The 24,752-nt window shown below is 34.6% G+C and overlaps 1 protein-coding gene across 6 annotated transcripts in view; it reads right to left on the bottom strand.

Moving 5' to 3' along the window:
* COL11A1 (collagen type XI alpha 1 chain) overlaps window positions 1-24,752 on the bottom strand; it is a 196,779-nt gene that overhangs the window by 134,049 nt on the left and 37,978 nt on the right. For all 6 annotated transcript variants that reach the window (XM_001918115.6, XM_070267264.1, XM_023641533.2 and 3 more), the window contains exon 5: window positions 282-410. In XM_001918115.6, the coding sequence (XP_001918150.3) occupies window positions 282-410 (129 nt within the window). The remainder of the gene's footprint in view (window positions 1-281; window positions 411-24,752) is intronic.

The following is a 24,752-nucleotide window of genomic DNA, read 5'->3' as shown; positions in this document are numbered from 1 at the left end:
ATAGCTTCTAGAAATTATCGTTTTCTCACCTCTCCAAATATGAAATATGCTCATATACACAGTATACAAATGAGGTATCTCTATTTTTCAGAAATTTAAGTGACAAAATATTTAAAAAGAGAAAAAATATATCAAAACACTTCTTCAAGTCACTTCTTCCTAGAAACAGTAAAACACAAAGTATAATTTAATTAAAACAATAAAGATATAAGCCCCAAAACTGCAAGATTATATCTATACTATTGAAACGAGAAAACCTGCCCTGATCTCACGATTCTCACCTCATCGATCTGAGGTTCCTGAGCCTGAGCGGCCTTGGGCGCTGACGAGTCACAGTCTGGGCTGTAATGCTCACAGTAGTCGTATGCTGCTTTGGGGTCACCTATGATCAACAACTGCTGGATGTCCCCCTGCCAAGAAACATACATGGATGTAGTCAGCAGATTCGAACACACATATGCCTAGGGCAAGATTCATCCAAGACAACGTGTAGTTTATTTTTAAATATCTGAAAAAGAAAAATCACTTACTTTTTAATGTTAAAAAAAAAGTCTTATCGATTGAGAGAGAAAATCACACCTGTTTTAAAATCAGCTCTTAATTTTAAGCTGTTATTCTGCTTAGTGGTTTAGAGAATCTATACTATTTGCAGGCATCCATTTGCTAAAACTTGATTTTACTACATTCCCAGTTTATTCTATATGGAATAAAAGAAATGAAATGTAAGTAATAAGCTGATAAAAAAAGTAAATAAAATTTAAAAACTGTAAATATATCAAGACAATAACGTATTTCTAATATTAAGTAACTAAAGGGTTCAGTTGAATTAAACCGAATTATTATTGTTAGGCAAATTTATATGAGAATTTTTAAATGAAATATAGATCCAACTATTGTGTTCTGTTAGAGGAATCGAATCAATATCAAAATAAATTTCTACTTACAAAGATGAATGAGAAATGCAGAGGCCAGAAAAATCCAAATTATAAATAAAAAAGCATGACTTTGGTATATTTTTATTAAGAAAAAATGGAGCATCTAAGCATACATTAAAACTCACATATCTAAAAATCTATATAATCTTAATAAAAATAGAAATAATTAATAATAAGGTTATCTAAAGAGTTAATTTCAGGAGGTTCTGGAAACTGTAAACAAGAGAAGAATCAAAATATTCTGCTCTTGAAGCAGTTTGAGTATTTCCAAATGGGTCTAATTCAAGAAGAAACTAGTGTGATATAAATCTATGGTCACGATCATATTGATTCAGAATTATACTCAGGGCCAGAAGAACATTTGAAAATCCATTTGACTTGATGAATCAAGTCGCTGTAAGTTTGAGCACATGAGTCTGATTCACAGAATTCCTGATTCCATTTTGAATAATTTCAGCCATTCCAGCTCCCTCTGCATCTTATGAACAGGAATTATTTAGGGCCTGATGAAAATGTAGACATTAAATTTAAAAAGTCTCTAACATGGAGTGCTAGGAAAGAATTCATAGTACCTTTATACTACAACACTCATTTATTCATCAACAAGTGTTGATTGAGAAAGTATTATCCACAAGACATTGAACATAGTACCAATGGAGGTGGAAATATAAATTTAATGTAATCCCTGCCCTTTGGAGAATGCAATCTAGTGGTTATGATTTAAAACTGTAATAAAATGGAGGATAAAATTCATAACTTGAAAAAGATATAAGCAAAGTATTAAGAAAAGTGCCAAGAAAGGGGTATAAATTATTTAATTCCAGCAAGCAATCATTTATTAAATACTGTGGTTACTACTTGTGGCATAGTAATTATTTTTATTTGCATTGTTCTTTCACCTGTCTAAAAAGCACTTTATATTCTCACCCTTAAAATTACCACTTATTCACGTGGCTCATAAATCCACATTTCCATTACTACATTTCTCCTTTAAAAAAAATAACAGCTTTATTGAGATATAATTTACATAAAGAATTTATTCTTTCAAAGTGTACAATTCAACATTTTTCAGTTCACTCACAGAGCTGTCCAACAATCACCACTATCTAATTTCAGAAAATTTCATCACCTCAAAAAGAAACATAATAACCATTGACAGCTAATCCCTATCTCTCCCTTGCCCTGGCCCCTGGTAACCACTGGACATTTCATATAATTGGAATCATACAACATGAGGCCTCTTGTGACTGGCTTCTTTATGTTTATCATGTTTTCAAAATTCACCCATGTTGTAACATGTTATCAATACTTCCTTCCTCTTTTGAAATAATAATCCATTGTATGGACAGAGGACATTTTGTTTATCTATTCATCAGTTACTGGAAATTTGAGTTGTCTCCACTTAGCTATTGTTTTGCTACTTGCTTTTTAGAAGTCTTATGCCTTTTTTGTTACAGTATTTCTCTACTTTGTCTTCTTTTGTGTTAAACAGATATTTACTAGTGAACAATTCTAATTCTTTTATTTCTTTTACTGTATTTTTAGAGGGTTTTTCAGTGATTACTCTGGGGATTACAATTAACATCTTATTTATAACAACATTTTTCAGATTAATATCAACATAATATCAGTATCATACATGCCGCTGTTTTCTGTCCTCCCTGGTATCTGACGAGACATCAGCTGTTAATGAGAGTCTCTTTTATGTCGTGAGTCACTTTGCTCTTGCTGCTTTGAAGATTCTTTCTTTGTCTTTTGATTATTTGGTTATAATATGTTGGGTGTGAATTTCTACAATTTTATCCAACTTATAGTTTGTTGAGATTATTGGATGTGCAGATTAACATGTTTTATCAAATTTAGGAAGTTTGTGGTAATTATTTTTTTGAATATGCTTTCTACCCTTTTCTATCCACTCTTTCCAGAACTCCTATTATGCCTATATTGTTATACTGTATGGTGTCCCATAGGTCTCAAGTTAATTCTTTCGTTTCTTCATACTGAGTAATCTCAATTGATTTTCAACTCCAGAGTGTCTATTTTTTTATATATAAATTCTATCTTTATTTATATTCTTTATTTGACGACATCATTCTTTCTTTGTTTTTTTGCAGGGAAAGATTTGCCCTCAGGTAATATCTGTTGCCAATCTTCTTTTTTTTTTCCTCCTCCCCAAAGCCCCAGTGCATGGTTGCATAACCCAGTTGTAAGTCATTCTAGTCCTTCTATGTGAGCTGCCGCCACAGCATGGCAACTGACAGACAAGTAGTGTGGTTCCATGACTAGGAACAGAAGCCAGGCCACCAAAGTGGTGAGCACTGAACTTTAACCACTAGACCATCGGGGCTGGCTCTGATGACATCATTCTTATACTTTCATTGAGTTAAGTCATAGTTTCCTTTAGCTTTTTTTAACATATTCATAATTGCTGATTTAAAGTCTTTGGTAAGTCCAATGTCTATATTTCTTCAAGAACAGTTCACACAACTTTTTTTTTTTTCCTTTGTATGGGATATAATTTCCTGATTCTTTGCTTGTCTCATAATTTTTTGTTGAAAGTTGAACATTTTAAATTTTGACTCTGGGAATCAGATTCTCTCCTCAGGGCCCTGTTATTGTTTTTGTTTGTAGTTGTTGTTGTTGCTGCTGCTTGTTTGTTTAGTGACCTTGTTAAGTGAAGTAATTCTGTAAGTGAGTATTCTTTGTCATCTGTGGCTACTGACGTCTCTGCTCAGTTAGGTTAATGGTCAGCAAATGACTGAACAGAGATTTCCTTAAATATCTGGCACCAATAAGTATCCCTCAGTTTGCCAAGAGGCTTTGTGTGTATATTCATGTGTAAGCACACTATCAATATTGCAACAATTTAAAACTCTGCTTTAGCCCTCATTTCTTGCTGTATAGAGCCTCAAGGTCAGTGGTATGTGAGATATTAGGGTCTCTTCAGGTCTTTCATGGACATGTACACAGGCCTTCTACATTCCCAAGAGTATACTGAAGGTTTTCAGCACTAAAGATATTTCATTTCCCCAATTTTTTTTAGTGTTTTTGTCTGTCCCTTGTCTGTTCAATATGCTAACATTTAAATGAACATTGCCAACTACCTGCTAAAGATTTTCATCTAGAATGTATCATTATCAACAGAAAAATGACCAAAATTAAGGTGTCAAGAACCAATAAAGTCTCACTGGCATGAACTATTATAATATTTAGTCATCCTTGAGATAGATTTTGTTGAATTCATAAGCTTCTCCACTATCAGATTTTGCTTTATTTCTTCCAGTTATTTAGTCATTTCATTTGATCATTCATTCAAAAGTGTTATAAAAGTACATGCAACATGTACAGGTAACACTCAAATAAGGGAACACCAACTTTATTTTCCAGTAAAACATGAAATAAAGTAGAATCAGCAAATACCCATCCACAAACTATATGGTTTATAATAGTCACCATTATTAGTGTTTCCAACCTCAAAATTACTTATTTTCCTATGTCATGAGACAATACAATTTAACCAATCAAATTAGATTATTTCTGAGATTTTTCAAGATTCTTCTTTTTAAATGGATAGGAGAGTTTCCAATATTTCTCTTATGTCTACTGATTTTAAACATGCTCACAGGAAATGAATATATGTTCTTAAAGTTTATTGACAGCATTTCTCAAACACTGACAAATTTAGAACACTGAGTAGTCACAACTGAATTATTTTGAATGAATAACAACAAATAACAAAGAGAAATCTGAATACACAATTCTTCATTCTGCCATTAAAAAAAATTATGAGGACCTGGCCCCATGGCCTAGTGGTTAAGATCGGTGCACTCCACTTCGGCAGGCTGGGTTTGGTTCTGGGGCGGGTACCTACACAACTCATCAGTGGCCATGCTGTGGCAGTAACCCACATACAAAATACAGGCAGACTGGCAACAGATGTTAGCTCAGAACAAATCTTCCTCAGTAAAACAACAACAAAAAAAGGAAGCATCATTGAGTACATCTTGAATACTGGCATCATTGAGAGTTTCAATTAGAAATTCTGATTTTTGAATTTTCTCCCGACTTTGCCATTAACCACTTAGAATTATGCAAGTCACTTACTCAAATTCATCATTTGTAAAATAATTGCATTTACAGATCATATCTAAGGTCCTCTCCAGAGCTAAAAATTCCATACCTAACTTGGAGGGAATATACTGAACCAAATGAAACTGCTGCAGAAACACAAAGAGTTTCCTTTCTTATATGCATATGGTATTTTTAAGTATTTTTTTGAGAAGAATATTGGTTTCCTAAGTGCTTACTATTCTAGTTAAGGCACTTGACTTCATTAAATGGAATTCTGCCAACCTTTCCACTATAAATTCTTATTACAGGTGTTTAACATCCAGCCATAAAATATACTACTGGAAAGAAACTGAAAAATTCAGTTAAAACTCTACAATACTATTTTCCCCTGAAGGCATTTTACGGTGTTTTATGTTAATCATATGACATGTTGTGAGCCACTCCGTAGATAAACTAAAGCATCCTGACAGATTGAATGAACTAAATATTTAGATTCAGTAGTCATAAAAATTTCCACAGCTGGAAAAGAGAGAAGTTACCAAGTAAAACTGGCATCTGTAGCATACGGTATGAAAAAGACATCCTCCTCCTCTAGCAATCTACAAAACCAAGATTGGGGTTGATGCAATTACCTTGCTATCTACAGCTATGTCAGCTAGGTCTATACCTTAGTATTTGCCTGTAGACAGGATGAGACTAGAGGAGGGAAGCAAAGCAAATGTAAGAAAACTGAGTAGAAGCTATCTACAAAGATGAGGTGCTTCTGAATGGCACGTGCATTGCAAAAGGATGCTGCCGCATTTTTATCAAGACCAATTATACAAATAACAGCATATCCTCCTTTCAAAACTACAATAATGCACAAATTCTAACAATTTTTGTTTGTTTTGTTTTATATTTTTGTTTGTGTATACATATATACAGTAACTCTCTATAAGGTCTAGCTATTTCTATTTTCTGTACTATGAATATATTTACATCATGCTCTATGAAATACACATTTCATAGTTAATACAAATTTAGCTTTTAGTTTATACACATTTAGTTAATACACATTTAGCTTTTATTCCATGTGTAAGAAATTACGTTTATTGGAAAAATGTGGTACAAGAAATTGGTGTTTTAAGGTCACATGTCAAAGTGTCAACATGGTCTGAACTTTCAGATTCAACTCCTTATCCTATGTGCAGCCAACCAGTGCTTGGTTGAAGTCAGTTCCCAGCCTGAGCATTTACTGAATTTAAAGCATGGCAGCTGACTCCTGATAACAAGCAATGGAAAACCAGGCTCTGATCAGCCGTCGTGTTCAGTTCTATGTGATAGAACACTCTGATCTGTGAATGGATTTTGTATTTGGGATATAATAAGATCACAAGAACGGCAGAGGAAATTCAGATACAACCAAAACAGCTAATGCAGAGGCTGGATCAATGTTGAACTATAACTGTTCAAATAAACAGTTTATTTATAAACAGTCTCTCTTGAATGTCAATCTGGCAACCAATAACTGTACAATCCCATAAGACTTTTAATTCTACTCTGAACCTTGGAAGTGTTAAATGTTTAATATTAAAACTTGGATGCTACTTATATTCTAAGAGGATAATTAACTTTTGGTAATATCTGGAAAAGAAGACTCCAAGTATCTGCTGACTATGTATTTCACTGAATTTCAGAAGTTTGTAGCATTAGAAATTTCCTCTCCTCTAATACTGGAGTAAATCACACAACTGCAATTAGATTCTGTGAAAAATAAGCAGCCTCTAAATTTCCCACAGCACATTCTTGCTCCATTAACTTCCAACATGTGGGTATCTCAAGAGGAATGAATGCTTTTATGAAATGCTTCCCGGAAAAATCTTGCTATGTTATGAGCAAACAGGAGTTAGTTTGATGAAGATGGAGAGGGAAAGAGCATTAAACAGAAAAAGCATCTTAAGCAAAACTTTGGAGGCATGAAACTGTACGACAAAGTCAGAGAAATACATAGAGTGCTGCACAGTTGGAGAGAAGGCCCTATATGGTGATAATGAATAGGGAGGGTTGACAGTAGAAAGAGATAAAGAGGAGACAAATTTAAGAAAAGCCCGTTGCGTGAACTCAAGTCTAAAAGTTATGGAGTGTCATTCAAGGACTTTGAACGATGGAGTAAATTGATCAATGGTGTATTTTAACAAAATCACTATGACAACATAGTGGAGAATGATTTGGAAGCTGCCAGTATGGAAGCATCAAATCAGTTAGGAATCCATCGCAGTTAAGTGTTGAGAAACTGAAGTAAGTCAGCAGTAGCAGGAATGGAGTAAAGGATACATACAGTTGAGATATTAGGAAAAAATATCTGCAAGATTTGGAGACCGGATGCTGATGATGGAGTGGGATGGGAACGACAAGGAGAGATACAGGAAAGTGCATCAGAGAGGAGCACAAGGTGATCAGTTTCTGAAATGAGCAATGAATGATAGGACGGCAAAACCATTTACTCAGTTAAGAAACATAATAAAAGGAAAAGCTGGGGATCAACCTCTTAAGTCTATGAAGTGGAATAATAATTAATGATTGTTTCCAGAATAAGCTCAGTTTTTCTTTTAAGAAAATTGCTCTCATTTACTTTTGAATTTTGTCTCCCCTCTACCTGCAGACTATCATCCTGTATCACTGAAGCCAAACCAAGTTATAAGAATCAGCAGAAAATTTCCCTTTAATGGGAAAGCCCATTCTTCCTTCTGTAGCAATTTATATCCATTTTTTCACTGATAATCAAGGATGAAATGAACTTGCCTAGATGTAATGTCATGAGCTGAATTGTGTCCACCCCAAATTCATACGTTTTTAAGTCCTAACCACAGAATGTGACTGCCTTTGGAGACAGGACCCATAAAGAGAGAATTAAGATTAAATGAAGTCATTACAGTGGGTCGGCATCCAGTATAACTGATCTCTTTACAAGAAGAGGAGATTAGCACACAGGCAAAACAGAAGGAAGACTATGTGAGGACACCGGGAGAACGTGGCCATCTGCAAGCCAAGGTGAGAGGCCTCTGCAGAAATGAACCCTGCTGACATCTGGATCGCAGACTGCTAACATTCAGAACTGTGAAAAAATTAATTTCTGTTGTTTAAGACACTCAATCTATACTACTTTGTTGTGGCAGCCCTAGAAAACTAATACAGACTGAGTTAACACGTTTGTTTTTATTTATACTTCACAAGTCTTGTCTTCATAACAGAATCAAAAACAGCACCTCAAAAAAAGTAGTTTTGGGACCAGCCTGGTGGCGCAGCAGTTGAGTTCACACGCTCCGCGTCTGCGGCCTGGGGTTCGCCGGTTCAGATCGTGGGTGTGGATCTATGCACCACTTGGCAAGCCATGCTGTGGCAGGCATCCCACATATAAAGGAGAGGAAGATGGGCAGGGATGTTAGCTCAGGGCCAGTCTTCCTCAGCAAAAAGAAGAACATTGGGGCAGATGTTAGCTCAGGGCTAATCTTCAAAAAAAAAAGAAAACAAAGTAGTTTTGTTTATTTACAACTGAGGTAATATCTGACTGTGTCCAGGGACTTGTAATAAACAGACACTGTAGACATATTGGCTGATTTAATTTGATAAGTAGGTTATAATACACCTAACAGTATCACTATGTGTAAATATCCCTCAGTCCATTGGAGGTAATACAAAGTAAGAATAAGAAAGCATTTGATTTCAGGTATAAATAAAGAATTTGAAGGGAACAAGTCTTTAGGTAAACTTACCAGAGGTTTAAAAAACTTTATCAAATTAAATTATGCTACAGTTCATACTGATGTTAAATATCCACTTATATGACTATTTTAAAATGTTTTTTCATTATGCTAGTAAAAAAGTTAAAACAATTCCTAGTTGTATAATTAACTCTATACTAAGGAAACTATATTCTAATTTGACTTCATGTCAAAAATGAAACAGCAAAAAAGAACAGAAAAATGTATTCTCATATCAGAATTACATATATTTATATCAGAATGATTTTTTCTGTATTTTGCATTTCATTTTATTTGTTAATACTAATGTAAATCAAGACTAAAACAACACACTTAGTTCTTTTGTGATTTAAGAAAACACATGTAAAAATTTAAATAACAAATCTGAAAAAATACTGAGGGGCGGTCTCGTGGCCAAGTGGTTAAGTCGGCATACTCTGCTCCAGTGGCGTGGGCTTCACCGGTTCAGATCCTGGGCGTGGACCTAGCACTGCTCACCAAGTCATGCTAGGGTGAGGTCCCACATAGAAGAACCAGAAGAACCTACAACTAGGATATACAACTCTGTACCGGGGGGCTTTGGGGAGAAATAAAAGGAGGGGGAAAGACTTGCAACAGATATTAGTGCAGGGCCAATCTTCCTAAAAAAGCAGTTTATAGAAAGAAAAAATACTGAGATAATTCTCAGATTACAGATTCTTCTTTTCAAAATTTCGTTAAATAATGAACATTTAAAATATGTGTCACAATTTAATTCCTCCAAAATAAATTCATCCGATACTTTTTACAAACATCTGCTGTCCAAAATAATAGAATAACATTCTTTTCATAACATTTAAAAATCTAAAAAGAGAATTTCAGAACAGAACGGAAATCATAGTGAGACACATTTAAAAAATTAACTTGAGAAAAAAATTATTTGTATGAAAGAAAACAGGAGGTGTCACTTCGTATTTTTTATATGTATTTTAACACAGATTTAAAGGACAAGTTCTTATAAGGAAAGTCAGCATAAAGGTCAAACCTGGCCTCTACATGTACATACGACTTTCACTGCCTGTCACACAAGCTTAACCGTGGAATTTGACATTTACTTTATATTTCATAGCTTTCCACTTGGCAGTAAATTTTGAACTTACTTTTAAGGTAATTATCATCTTTTGAATATGAAAAGAAATGATAGATTACTTTCATCATTTCACGATGAGTTTAGTACTTGAGCAACACTTTTACTCCTCGAAGCCAAGCAAATAAACCAGATATTTGGGGATCAATTTCTTGCACATCAATTTAGCATGACCTTTTTTTACTGCCTATTTTTAACTCTAGAGAAAATGTCTCTCAGTCGATGAAAAGGAATTATTGTCAGTAGAATTTCTATGCATTTATTATTCTAGCTCTACAAACAATAATACTGCCCCCAAAATAACAGATCTGTTAAAAATATTTCCTTAGGTTTAACTTGTTGCACTCCTCTACTATATGAAAATGAACGATGTATTTCCTGTAGTGAACTGAACTTTTATTAAATCAAAATTGGTCCTTTTATGAAATATATGAGCCTAGGAGGATTTGAAAAATAGACATATATAATATAAAGTAATTGATACAGCTTTTACTCTTTTTTAATTTTGAAAAAATGTTTTTCAGTGTCAACATGAAAACTTCTTTGCTCACTAGAGTGTAGTCAACCTGCACATACGTCTATTGAACAGTAAAAGATGGGGGTGAGGGGGCATGCCCTCAAAGTTGAGAGCCAGAATTCCCTATGGAAATGGGAGTATTTGCAAAGAACTAAATTTCTGCTGAATGCAAAAGCAAACTTACCATACAACATTCTTAATTTCAGGTACTGTATGCCTTATAATTTTAGGAAAAACTACATTTTTCCCCAAACTATTTGCTTTTTTATATATTAGCACAGGTACTAATTTTTGTTAATAGGCACAGACACATTATCAGTGAGATGATAATTGTATTTCTCCTATAACTTTTTTTTTTTTTTGAGGAAGATTAGCCCTGAGCTAACATCTGCTGCCAAATCCTCTTCTTTTTGCTGAGGAAGATTGGTCCTGAGCTAACATCCATGCCAATCTTCCATCTTCCTCTACTTTATATGTGGGACACCTGCCACAGCATGGCTTGCCAAGTGGTGCCATGTCTGCAGCCAGGATCTGAACCGGCAAACCCCGGGCCACCGAAGTGGAACGTGCAAACTTAACCGCTGAGCCACCAGGCTGGCCCCTCTCCTATAACTTTTAAATGTAACTTACATAGGAGTTTAACAGCCAAATTCCTTTCACAATCTTTTTCCCTGGCTATTTACCAATCATTCATCTGTCCAGTCAGTCAACAAATATTTATTAAGGCAAAGTAACATGCCAACACTGTAGACAGGAGGAGGAGGAATAAAGAGGAAAATCAGACCCAGATCCCACCCTCAGATAGCTTATAACCTGATAAGGGAGATTAACTATACACAAAAGCATAATATATAAGAAACATATTTCTTGAGTACCTACTATATTTCAAATATGAGGAAGAAAGAAACTGAGGCATGGGGGTGGGGGATGAGACAACTTTCCTCTGGAAAATCAGAGGGATGGTCCAGGAGGGCCTGGCAAAGTGAGATAATTAATGAGCAAGTGTCTCGTTTTTCTTTTAAATATAGAGGTACTTGGTATCTTGGTTGGCTCCTCAAATCCTAATTATTCACACTTCTCTCTCATACTCTTACTCAAAGAACCTGACCCCTGGAGCCCTCACGCTTAGACTGTCTTGCAGGCTGGTGTCCAGTGCAGACAATGGAAGCTACTGCCAAGAGTTTGGATGATGCAGAGGAGGTTGGGGTAGTTTCCCCCTACACGTTCCTGCTTGTCACAGCAATCTGACACTCTCACCACTACTGCCATTCTCAGGAAGTACTCTGCAGGGCTCCAGCTTTCAATGAGCTCTCTACCTCTAGTTCTGCCCCTTGCTCCTTCAGCCCTTGGAAAGATAATGTGCACTGCCTGGTTCCTCAGCCTCCTGGTTCACACCTTCAAATCACCTGAATAGAACTCTGTTTCCTGCTGGAACCCAGAGTGAACACACAGGGACTGTGAGAAGTTAGAGGGAGACCAGGCACTTGAAGGCCCTGAAATAGCAATTGACCTCTTCCTTTTATGTACATACTAACTTTAAGGATTCAAATAATCAGTGTATGTCACTTGCCAGGAAAGTACGCTGTCTGTGCTGGAAGACAGAGGCACAGTAAAGAGTCTGGGCTCCTCTACTTAATCAGCTAATCTACATTGCTCAATTAAATTCACTTGAATATGAACTTCACAAGAGCAAGGACTTGTCTGTTTTGTTCTCTAAGGTTTCCATAGTTCCTGGAATAGGCCTGCACATAGTGGGTACACAATAAACCTTTGTTCAATAAATGGATCTCTGGGCACATAATTTATTCACCATTACAAGACTCAATTTCAACATTTGTAAATTAAGAATACTATTATTTGCCTTGCATTTCCCAGAGATGCTTTAAAAGTTAATATGTACTTAACCAGTTTTTAAGGTGTATCTTGTAAACAAATATAAGGTATAATTATTACAGTATTAGAGGCCAATTAAAGGAGAACACACCTTGAATGGCCAACTTCTAGACAACACGTCTACTAACACCGCAAAATTTAAGAAATGCTGCTGGAGAATCTATTTGTAATTGTTCCAAAAATAAATCCCCAAAAAGTTGAGTTTCTTCGGGCTTGGGGTCATTATTCTATAAGTAAAGCCCATCAGGAAAAAATATAATAGAGGAGAAAGAAAAACGCATTTAGCTAAGCAGTTTTCAGTATGTGCCACTGTAAAAGTAATAGCTTAACAAAATTATACAAGGTTTCCATAAGATACCCCCTAGACACTAAAACTTCTGTGCATATTTGATATTAGAGATTTGTGGAAAAATATGGAGGGTTTTGGTAAAGATTTTTGATTGTATATCCAGAAAGAAGAGTGACATTAAATCTCAAACACAGCACAAACTTCTCAAAAAGTAACTACCATTATCAGAAAAGAAAAGAAAACCTATGCTTCCTGTCTTCTCAGACTTCTGACTTTGCCAAGGCATTAACTCTCATCTCAGTTTTTTTCAAACATTCCATACAATTCATGATTCTTTCTCAACTACTTTATGTGGAAAAGAAAAGCTGCCAAAATGCTTAGAATTTTAGTTTAATTGAAGAATGCATGAGAGATTGCATCTGAACCGTAATTCAAAGCAAAGAATGAGGGAAACCACATAATTACAAACAGAACTGTTACCCACACCGTCCTTATATTTCACAGTGTTTCAAAATCAGCTTAAGAAATCAGTTTTAAGAAAATGAGTAGTGTTCCTACGTTACTTGAATGTACTACTAATTCAACAGCTATTTACCAAGTATTACAGAGACTGCCTAAAGCTGTATACAAACCACTACCACAAAAAGTGCACACTTTTCTTATACTTTCTAACAAGCATTCTTACTGGAATATAACTACCAATGGGGCTCTGTTTCATAAAAATAATAAAATGGTTAGAAAAAACGTGATAGACCTTGCCTCCTGCTTCCTTGTTTGCTGTAGAAGCTCTATACCCCTTGAATTAGTAAGTGCTAGAAAGTATATTTATTTTACTCATTAAAAAATGCTAAGTTCAGGCACTACTCTAGATGTTGTTGATACAGCACACAGCCTCTGCCCTTGTAGAGGTTACATTCCAGAGGCAGGAAGAGAAAATGAGCAAAATGTAGCATGTAAGACAGAGAGAGCAGTGTAAAGAATATAAACAGGATAAGGGAGATGTGTCAGAAGTAGGACACTATATTACAAAGTGTGATCATGAAAGGTTTCACTGATAAAGGGACATTGAGACAGAGACACCTAAGGAACTGAGGAAGTCAGAAATGCGAATATTTAGGGGAGAGCCTTCCAGGCAGAAGGATGCCCAGGGCCCAAGGCTGGAGCATGCTTGATATGTTCAAGGACGGGATGCCTTGTGGTCTACAGGGAGCAAGGAGGAGAAAAGCCACTGATGAGGTCAAAGAAAAGAGGCAGAGGGTGTGGTTGGGTCACACAGGAGCCTACAGAATATTGAAAGAACTTTAACTTGTATTCTAGATGACAGGAAAAGCCACTGGAAGATTATAAACAAAGAGGAAACATTCTTCATACACCATTCATTCTTTCAGCGGGGTGCTATTTGACAGGAATAGGCTTGCTCTTCTAGTCTTGCTGCTTAGAGGACAGACTAACCAATGGGCAGGACAGAAGCAAGGAGATCAATTAAAAGGTTCTTGCAATTATCCAAGGAACAGATAACATTAATAGTTATAATGAGAGGTAATACTTGGCACTTACTGTATACCTGACACTCTTCTAAAAACTTTGTCTAGTCATATTGTAAACAGAAATGAACTAGGTCATGCTTTAAAAATATCTAGCTCCTAAAACAAATCACTTAAAAATAATTTAAATAATCTATCACATTCTTATTATACTCCTTTGAGCTAATATAAATTTCACATTATTATTTGAAATATACCATAACGTATGTTTACTATAAAACTCAGGAAGTATAGAAAGATGATGAAATAAGATTTTGTCCAGATAATCTATGGCCTTTTAGCCAATTTAAAGTTTTTTTTAAAAGCACGTAGTTCATAAATCATAAAGGGAATTAAAGACTTTTAAACTTAGCTAAAATTCCAAAAAGATCACATTTGTAAGAAGGAAACGTCAACTCTCTACTACCTATGTAAAGCCCAAAGTATTAAAAATTCCTCCCTCCCTTAACCCCACATACCCAATCAGTCCCCAAGACCTGTCAACTCTACCCCATGTCAGCAGCCTGAAGCAAGACCCTTCTCTCCATTTCTCTGGCATGGTCTTGTCTCTACGCTAAGCACCTTTTATTTGAACTAACGTTTCAACATGTCAAGATTTTTTTTTTCTTTTCCATCAGGTTCTCTGGATTCTAGACTAACTCCTTCACTGCCACAAAAAGACGTTTTTAAAAACAAATCTGAATATTTAATCCCTTTACTTAAAGAAACTTCTCATGACCTATGGTTGAAAGCTCAACCCCCTGAGCATGGTGTAAGAGGCCGTCCACAGACAGGCCCTGACACATGCAGCCGGGACACCTCCCAAATGTCCCCAAACCACATCACATGTCTCAGACCTGCTCCACTCACTCTGACTTTCGGGTTTTACACAGGCGCCCTCATCTGTAAACGTTCTTTTATTTTTCATCATTTTGGATTGAATTAGTATTCCTTCTCTTGAACATTTCTATATCTTTGTTATGGACACAACCATATCTTATTACAACTATTTACTTATGTCTTTATATTAATTACTTAAGCACATGTTTGGCATATAAACAATAAAATTTATTCTGCTTCAACAGGGAAGAGTCAACTACTTAATGAACACCTAACTTTCAAATGACATATGTTATCCTACAGCTGTCCTTGCTCCTTCTCCTCCAGGACACTTCTAACAAAGTCTTCACGGCTTCCATGTACAGCACTCACTCACGCATTTACTAATTTTCATTGGCTGTAAACACTGTGACAAACTTTGTGCTTGCTGTTGCTGCTGGAATATCTAAATTAATAGGCTATAAATCCTGCTCTCAAGGAATTTATAGTCTACTGAGAAAGCTATATATTAATAGATAATTATAAAGCAACATGGTAATAGAGATATGACAACAAGAATGCAATGCAAGATGGCTTATTTTTTGAGAAGTTAATAAAATGCCACAGAGAAATAATAAACCTTAAAAGGGAAAAAAATAAAGATGACAAATATCACTTTTCACTGGAGTAATCAGAGGTAAAATTTATAAATGCGATAAAACAAAATGTGTGACGTTTTATTATCCACTGTTGGCAGTGGATAATCCAGTGATGCACTAATCAAAAAATAGAGAACTAAATCAAAAAGGCAATGCTCCTTTTAGAGGACAAGCAATATCCTGTATAAGTGGTATTTTGGATCTTCTATAGAGCTCTGAAATCTGAATCCACCTCAAATGCTACACTGAGATCCTTGAAACAGTTCCAACCATAAATCCTACTAAATAGGAATTTATATTAAACTATCAATAAAGTCCTGAAATATAGCCTATTATCTGCATATCACACTACAATGGTGCAAATATGAGCATAGTCTGAATGGCAACAAGATACCACGTGACTGTTGTATAATAAAGTACAGTGATGCCTGGAAAGGAGAACTGAGGAAGCGTCCTACATTATCACTGAAGCTTTGTCGTAAATAACATGGCACATTTGTGTTCTCCTTTACCAGACTTGTCATACCAAATTGGTGCACAGCAATAAGGAATGTAATTACATGTTGAACAGCCAAAAACAGATGCTTCTTTCAGACTTGCCTAAGGATAACTCTCAAAAAAGGATTAAACCAATGTTGTAGCCTGACCTACTTATACATGTGGTCAGTAAAAAAACTTCAACATTTCCCCAAAACAGAAAAATCAAAAGGGAAAAATCCTATCTGCCATCCAACTTTGTAAATAATTGATTATTAAGAGTAAGTTTAAATAAAATCTGACAACTTCTAAATTTGTTACGGTAAGAAAAAATTTTTTATAAAACTCTGCTACAAGATACTGTAGACACATTGTTATGTAGTACATTAGACTATTTCTGCATGAAAGCCATAAGATCCTCTTTAGGAATAACTGCACATATATATCATTGTTCTATATACTAAAGAAATTCAGCATGTCCATGAATCCAGTGAGTCTTTGAAGCAATGTTGTTGCTGAACTCTCATACTACATGGGTGTGTGGTATGTCTTGGGATTTTAACTCTAATTTACACTAAACCTGTGTTTGTACAACCAGTTTGTACTTGGACCATGTTTGAACATCAACTTCATAAAATTTGTACCTCATGTTCGGTATCCACATTTGTTACTTCTCTTAAAATTGTATATTATTGCCTGAAATTTAGAAAATAAATTATTTTGATGTCTTACTACATTACCCAAAATGGGAATCACAAAACTGATTCCAGACAAGACTTTCAATATTAAAAAAGAGCCACGGTTACATTCCCAAATGCTCATGTTAACCAAAGATTTATAGGACAAGCACAAGACCCAACCACCATAGTAAACTCAAAGCCTTCTTGTTTTTCCTTTTTGCTGACTCTATGCTACTTTGACAGAGTAAGTAATAAAATCCCACTCCAGAATGACTTTATATTTTTTCTTTCAGTTCTGGAAGCATTCATTAAAATAAACTATAAACTGGAGTCTATTACAAAGCCAAATGTGGCCACTGTGTTAGCTGTATCTGCTGTTTTCACCTAATTTCAGAAATAATCAACAGAAGAAAGTTTATTTTTCAAACAAACATTTATAAAACATCCAGGAACGTGAGACACAGATATAAATTCTTTGTAAACGTTAACTCACTTGATCCTCAAATGACTCAATGAGGTAAGTACCACAGTCATCCCATTTTACGGATGAGGAAAAAGACAGAGGGGTTGGGCATCTTACCCATGATCTCCACGCTGGTTAAGTTCCCGAACCAAAAGCAAATCAGCACTGTCAGACTCCTGAGTCAATACTGCTAACTACCATACGTGTGGCTCAAAAGGCAAAAACTTAATAATCACCATCATAATCTTTTTCATTCAACCATTTCTGCACTTATTAGACACTGAATGATATTTTTGTCTTATCTCTTATTTCCCAAGTAAAACAATGGAAATGACTTCACCACTTGTGTCCACTTATTTCCACTTTTCTGTTCCTAAAGTTCATATTTCATGAGACATCTTCTAAATACTTATAAAGTAAAAATAAGATTTAAAGAAAAAAATTAGTGATTATAGCTTTCTGTTTAGAATCTAGATTGAAAGCATAGAATGATAATTTTTAAATACAGTGACAGCTTGCTTTTTTCTTTTATCATTACAGAAGATCCACAGAGAAGCCAGGGCAAGAAGGTTTTAGAGATAAATTCTGTGATAATAGACTTTTACCAATTTTAGAGATTTGAAGATAAGACTACAGCCACGTACCATGCATAAGTCTCCAGAGCAGTATAAAATTTTCATAAGGAATTAACACTTTTAAATGTTTATATCTTGGGAGTTTCAGTACTCCTATGACAGTGTAAACCCATTACAGCCCAATGCTCAGGGTGACGACAACTAAACACACTGAACAAACACAAAAACAATCCCTGAAAACTTTGAAAAGAAGGGAGGCTATAAAGTAGGGTCAAAATTTGGAGAAGTAAACCCACATGTGGTAAGCTACCTCTATCTTTTGTTTTGTCTCTCAAGGTTTTGCCCCTAGGGTGGAAGCCAGTAGCTGAGCACTGCAACAGTGCTGTGGCTAAAACTCTGACAAAAACCCTGTGTTTCTGGAAAGAGGAGCCAGGAAAAGAAAATGCAGGTTAGAAGGTATGGAGGGAATCTGAGTTGAAGACATTAAAAAAGAAAACCACCTAATTTTGTGTATGAGCCACAAAAATCTCAAACTATCTCCAGAATTAAGCATGTGTACTGGACTCAAACCAATTTAGAAAAACTTAGAGAACTGAACTGAAATTAAAACTATAATACAAGTCTCAGAAGAGCTCCTGAACTTACCTTATGTGGGACAAGAACAAAAAACGCCAAGAGTTAGAAACTCCAGGGATAACCAGTTCTAAGGGGCCCATCACCCTTCTGAGTTTTACCACCAGGAGCTCCACCAGGTCCTCACAGTGAATACTGGAGAAAATCCCCTTGTGCTTCCAGAAGGGGAAAAGAAACCATTTTGAAGTACACCAGGGCATTCTGTTCTTCTTAAGACCTGTCCTCAGGAGAAACTATTTACTCAGATCCTCACCTGCTGGGGTTTTATTAGAGCTTAACCTAACCAGAGAAATGCAAATACCCAACTCCAGCTCCCTGTCACTTTCCATGCAGGAAAAGGGAAATACACATCTCCAGCTGCCTCCAGCCATCCTGTCCCACCTACAGAGGGAAAAAAAACTGAAAAGCACTGTAAACTTCACAGTCCAGAGGCACAGGCTCACCAAAAGACTGAGACCTAATCATAGGACTATAGACTGCTTCCCTCCCCCTGTACCTTACCACTACATTACTAAAGGAATATTTACCAAATTTTTTTTACCCAGTACATAATGTCTATCTTTCAAGAAAAAGTTATAAGGCATACTAAAAGTCTAAAAGCATAGTTTGAACAGACAGAACAAGCACCAGAATGAGAATCAGATATAGCAAGATGCTGGAAGAATCAGACTAAGATTTTTTTTTTAACTATTACTAATACACTGAGAATTTTAATGGAAAAAATAGACAGTATGCAAGGACAGATGAATAATGTAAGCAAAGAGATGGAATTTCTAAGTAAAAATAAAAAAGAAATGCTAAAGATTAAAAACACTGCAACAGATATGAATAATGCCTTTTATGGGCATATTAGTAGTTTGGACATGACTAAAGAAAGAATCTCTGAGCTAAGAATATGATAATAGAAACTTCCAAACCTGAAAGTCAAAGAGAAAAGTGATTGAAACAAGCAGAACAGAATATCCAAGAACTGTGGGACAACTACAAAAGATGTAACATACATATAATGGGAATACCAGAAAGAAGAGCAATATTTGAAGCAATAATGACAGAGAATTTGCTCAAATTAATGTCAGACACCAAAGCAAAGATCCACAAAGCTCAGAGAATAGCAAGCAGCATAAATACCAAAAAACCACACATAGGCATAACATATTGAAACTCTGGAAAATCAATGATAAAAAAAATCTTGAAAAAATCCAGAGGAAAAAATACCTTGTCTATATAGATGTGATGTGAACATAACAATTACATCTGACTTCTCTTGAGAGACAACACAAGCAAAGAAAGAGTGGAGTGAAATATTTAAAGAGTTGAGAGAAAAAACCCTGCCAATCTAGAATTCTGTACACTGAAAAATTATCCTTCAAAAGTGAATGAAATAAAGACTTTCTCAAACAGACACTGAGGAAATTTTTTGTCAGTAGACTGTCTTGCAAGCAATTTAAAAAGAACTTCTTTAGAGAGAAGAAAAATGATACAGAATATAGATAATATCAGAATCTTGAATATGGGTAATGAAAGGAGTAGCACGGGAGAATGAATAAGTGAAGGTAAAACAAAAATTTTTATTTTTCTTATTCTTAATTGATCTAACTGATAACAGTTTGATCAAAATAATAATAGCAACAAGGTATTCAAATATATATATATGCTTATTTATAAATGAAAACAATGATACAAAAGACAGGAAGGAAAAATTAAGATTATTTTGTTATTATAAGGTACTTGCACTACCTATGAAATAGTACAGAGTTATTTGAAAGTGGACTTGGAGTAGTTGTAAATGTATATTGCAAACACTAAGGAAACCACTAAAATATGCCAAAAAAAGTATATAATTGGTATGCTAAGAGTGAAAACAGAATCACATAAAATGCTTAATTTAAACCAAAAAAAGCAGAAAAGTTGCAGAAGAAAAAATATAAACAAAAACCAAGGGCAATAAATAAAAATCAATAACAAATATGATAGATATAAATTGAACTATATCAATGATCACTTTAAATATCAGTGGTCTAAATATACCCATTAAACGACAGAGATGGTCAGAGTGGATCAAAAAATAAGTCCCAATTATATGTTGTCTACAAGAAACTTACTTTAAATATAAAGACGCATATTGATTAAAAGTAAAGGAGTGGAGAAAGATACACCATAATATCACTAATCAAAAGAAAGTAGGAGTAGCTATACTAATTTCAGACAGGGTAGACCTCAGAGCAGGGAAAGTTAACAGTGATGAAGAAAGGTATTACATAATGATAAGTCAGTTTTCCAGGAAGAAATAATTTGTAATGTGTATGTGTCTCACAACACACCATCAAATTGTATGAGGCAAATGGTTAATCCAATATTATAGTTGGAGACTTTAACACCCTTCTACCAAAAATGGAGAGATCCAGCTGCAAAAAATTAGTAAAGACATACTTGAACTCAGCAGAAGCATCAATCAACTGGACATAATTGACATCTATACTCTACTTCATCCAACAACAGCAGATTAGACATTCTTCTGAAGCTCACATGGAATATTCACTAAGACAGACCACATTCTGGGCTATAAAACACAACTTAACAAATTTAAAAGAATAAAATCATAAAATACCTGCTCTTAAAACACAGTAGAATTAAACTAGAAATCAGTGACAAAAAGATATCTAGAAAGTTCCAAAATACTTGAAGAATAAACAACATACTTCTAAATAACAGATAAGTCAAAGGTGATATGTCAAAGGAAATTTAAAAATATTCTTGAACTAAACGAAAATAAAAACATGACATCAAAATATGTGGCATGCAGCAAAAGTACTTCTCATAGAGAAATTTATAGCATTGAATGCATATATTAGAAGAGAAAAGTCTAAAATTAATCATCTAAGCTTCCAACTTAAGAAACTAGAAAAAAAAGAGTAAATTATATCCAAAGTAAGCAGAGGAAAATAAATAATAAAGATTAGAGCAGAAATCAGTGAAATTGAAAAACAGAAAAAACAAAAGTACAGAAAATCAAGATCAAAAGCTCATCCTTTGAAAACATCAACAAAATCAATAAGCCTTTAGCCATGCTAACTAAGAAAAAAGAGAGAAGACACACATTACTAATATCATAAATGAAGGAGAGTACATTACTACAGATCCTGTAGCTATTAAAAGGATAATAAAAAAAATGTTATGAACAACTCTGTGCTCACAAATTTAATAAACTACATGAAATGAACCAATTGCCTTAAAGACACACTCTGCGAAAACTCACAGAACAAGAAATAGATAATTTGAATAGGTTTATATGTATTAAAGAAATTGAATCAATAATTAATAACTTCCCAAAACAGAAAGCACCAGGCCCAGAATGGTTCACTGGTGAATTCTACCAATCATTTATGGAAGAAATTATACCAATATTCTACATTCTCTTTCAGAAGACAGAAGCATAGGGACTATTTTCTAACTCATTCTATGAGACCATTATTTCCTAATATCAAAACCAGACAAAGACATTACAAGAAAAGAAAACTACAGAACAATATCCTTCATTAACATGGATGCAAAAATCCTCAGCAAAATGTTAGTAAATTGAATCCAACAACATATAAAAAGAATTATACATCATGACCATTGGAATTTATCTCATGTATTTAAGGCTAGCTCAATATTTGAAAATAAATAAACAGCCCATAAAAGAAAAATCACCTGATCATAACAATAGAAGCAGAAAGAGGATTTGACAAAATCTGTTTAAGAGAAAAACTCTCAGCAAATTGGAAATAGAGAGAAACATCTTCAACTTGGTAAAGAAGATCTTTACAAAAACCTAAAGCTAACATCATACTTACTGGTGAGACTTGAAGCTTTCCCACTAAGATCAGGAAGAAGGCAAGGATGTCTCTCTCATCACTGTTTTCAGCATTGTACTGGAAGTCCTAGCTAATGTAATAAGACATGAAAAAGTGATAAAAGATACAAATACGGATGGAAGAAATAAAACTATCTTTGTTCACAGATGACATGATTGTCTATGCAGAAAATGCAAAAGAATAGATGAAAAAAAAACAAACCTAGAAAACGCCTAGAACTGATCAGTGATTAAAGCAAGGTCGCAGGATACAAAGTTAACATTAAAAAGCTAATTGCTTTCGTAGACACCAGCAACAAACAAGAGAATTTGAAATTAAAAAGCTATACTATTTTCATTATTACTTAGAAAAATAAAATACTTAGGTTAAATCTAACAAAATATGCAGAAGACTTATATGTGGAAAACTACAAAACTTTGATGAAAGATATCAAAGAAGAACTAAATAATTGAGAGATAGTCCATGTTCATGGATAGGAAGACTCAATATTGTCAAGACGTCAGTTTTTCCAACGTGATCTATAGAGTCAATGCTCCCAGGCAAAATCCCAGGAAATTATTTTGTAGATATCAACAAACTGATTCTGAAATTTATATGTAGAGGCAAAAGACCCAATATAGCCAACACAATATTGAAAGAAAAGAACAAAGTTGGAGGACTGACATTACCTTACTTCAATACTTACTATAAAATACAATATTAGACAACTTGATATTGTTGAAAGAAAAGACACATTGATCAATGGAACAGTAGAGAGAGCTCAGAAGTAGACCCACATAAGTATAGTCAACTGATCTTTGACAAAGGAGCAAAGGCAATACAATGGAGCACAGATAGTCTGTTCAACAAATGGTGCTGGACATCCACATGCAAAAAAGTGAATTTAAACGAAAACCTTATGCTCTTCACAAAAATTAACTCAAAATGGACCATTGTTCTAAATGTGAAATGTAAAACTATAAAACTCTTAGAAGATAACACAGGAGAAAACCTAGATGACCTTGAGTATGATGATTGTTTAGATAAAACATTAAAGGTATGCATGAAAGAAATAATTGTTAAGCCGGACTTCATTAAAGTTAAAAACTTGCTCTGTGAAAGTCAATGTCAAGAGAATGAGAAGATAAGTCAGATTGGGAGAAAGTATTTGCAAAAGACACAACTGACAAAGGACTGTTATCCAAAATACACAAAGAACATTGAAAACTCAACAATAAGAAAAAGAACAATCTTCTTACAAAAATGGGCAAAATACCTCACCAGACACCTCACCAAAGAAGATATACAAATGGCAAGTAAGCATATGAGAAGATGTTCAACATGTCATCAGGGAAATGCAAACAAAAACAACAATGAAATACAAGTACACACATAATAGAATGGCCAACATTCAAATGGTGCCAAAAATGTGGAGCAACAGGAACCTTCATTCATAGCTTGTGGGAATGCAAAATGGCACAGCCCCTCTGGAAGATAGTTTGGCAGTTTGTTACAAAACTAAACATACTCTCACCTTATGATCTGGCAATTACACTCCTTGCTTTTTACCAAAAGAGTTAAAAATTTATGTCTGCACAAAAACCTGCACACAGATGTTTAAAGCAGCTTTATTCATAGTTACCAAAACTTGGAAGCAACCAAGAAGTCATTCAGTAGATGAATGGATAAATAAATTACGTTACATCCAGACAACGGATTATTATTTGGCACTAAAAACAATAAGCTATCAAGCCATGAAGGACATGGAGGAAACATAAATACATATTACTAAGTGAAAGAAGTCTACCTGAAAACTATATGATTCCAAATATATGACATCCCGGAAAAGATAAAACTACAGAAACAGTAAAAAGATTAGTGGTTGCCAGTGTTTAGAAGAGAGAGAAGGACACACAGGAGAAGCACACAGAATTTTTAGGGAATGAAATTATTTAATAAGATACTACATTGGGGGAATAGATGTCATTACACATTTACTGAAACCAATAGAAGTATAACACCAAAAGTGAACCCTAAAGTAAACTCTGGACTTTGACTGATAATGTATGTACCACTCTGGTGGGGATGTTGATACTGGGGGAAGCTATGTGTGTGTGTGAGTGTGTACAACGGTATATGGAAACTCTCTATACTTTCTGCTTAATTTTGCTGTGAATCTAAAAAACTGTAGAAAGTGTATTAATGAATACATTGAAAGAGGCAACAAACCAATGCTAACTCTGAGATAACCCCGATGTTGAAACTCTCAGAAAGAGACTTTAAAAGTATTATAAAGATTAAACACTTGATCTAACAGTTTCAAAACACACTTTCTTTTTAAGATCATATGCTACATTCCCCAAGATAGACTACATGTTGGGCCATAAAACAATTATCACTAAATCTAAATGGAACAAGATCACACCATTTATTTTCAGATGACAACAGAAGTAAATAAGATGCCAATAATAATAAGTTATCAGAGAAAAACTTAAATATCTAAACATATTAAACAA

Source organism: Equus caballus, chromosome 5 (genome assembly GCF_041296265.1).
Source record: "Equus caballus isolate H_3958 breed thoroughbred chromosome 5, TB-T2T, whole genome shotgun sequence".
Classification (NCBI taxonomy): domain Eukaryota; kingdom Metazoa; phylum Chordata; class Mammalia; order Perissodactyla; family Equidae; genus Equus; species Equus caballus.
This window is presented reverse-complemented; position numbering and strand designations above follow the sequence as displayed.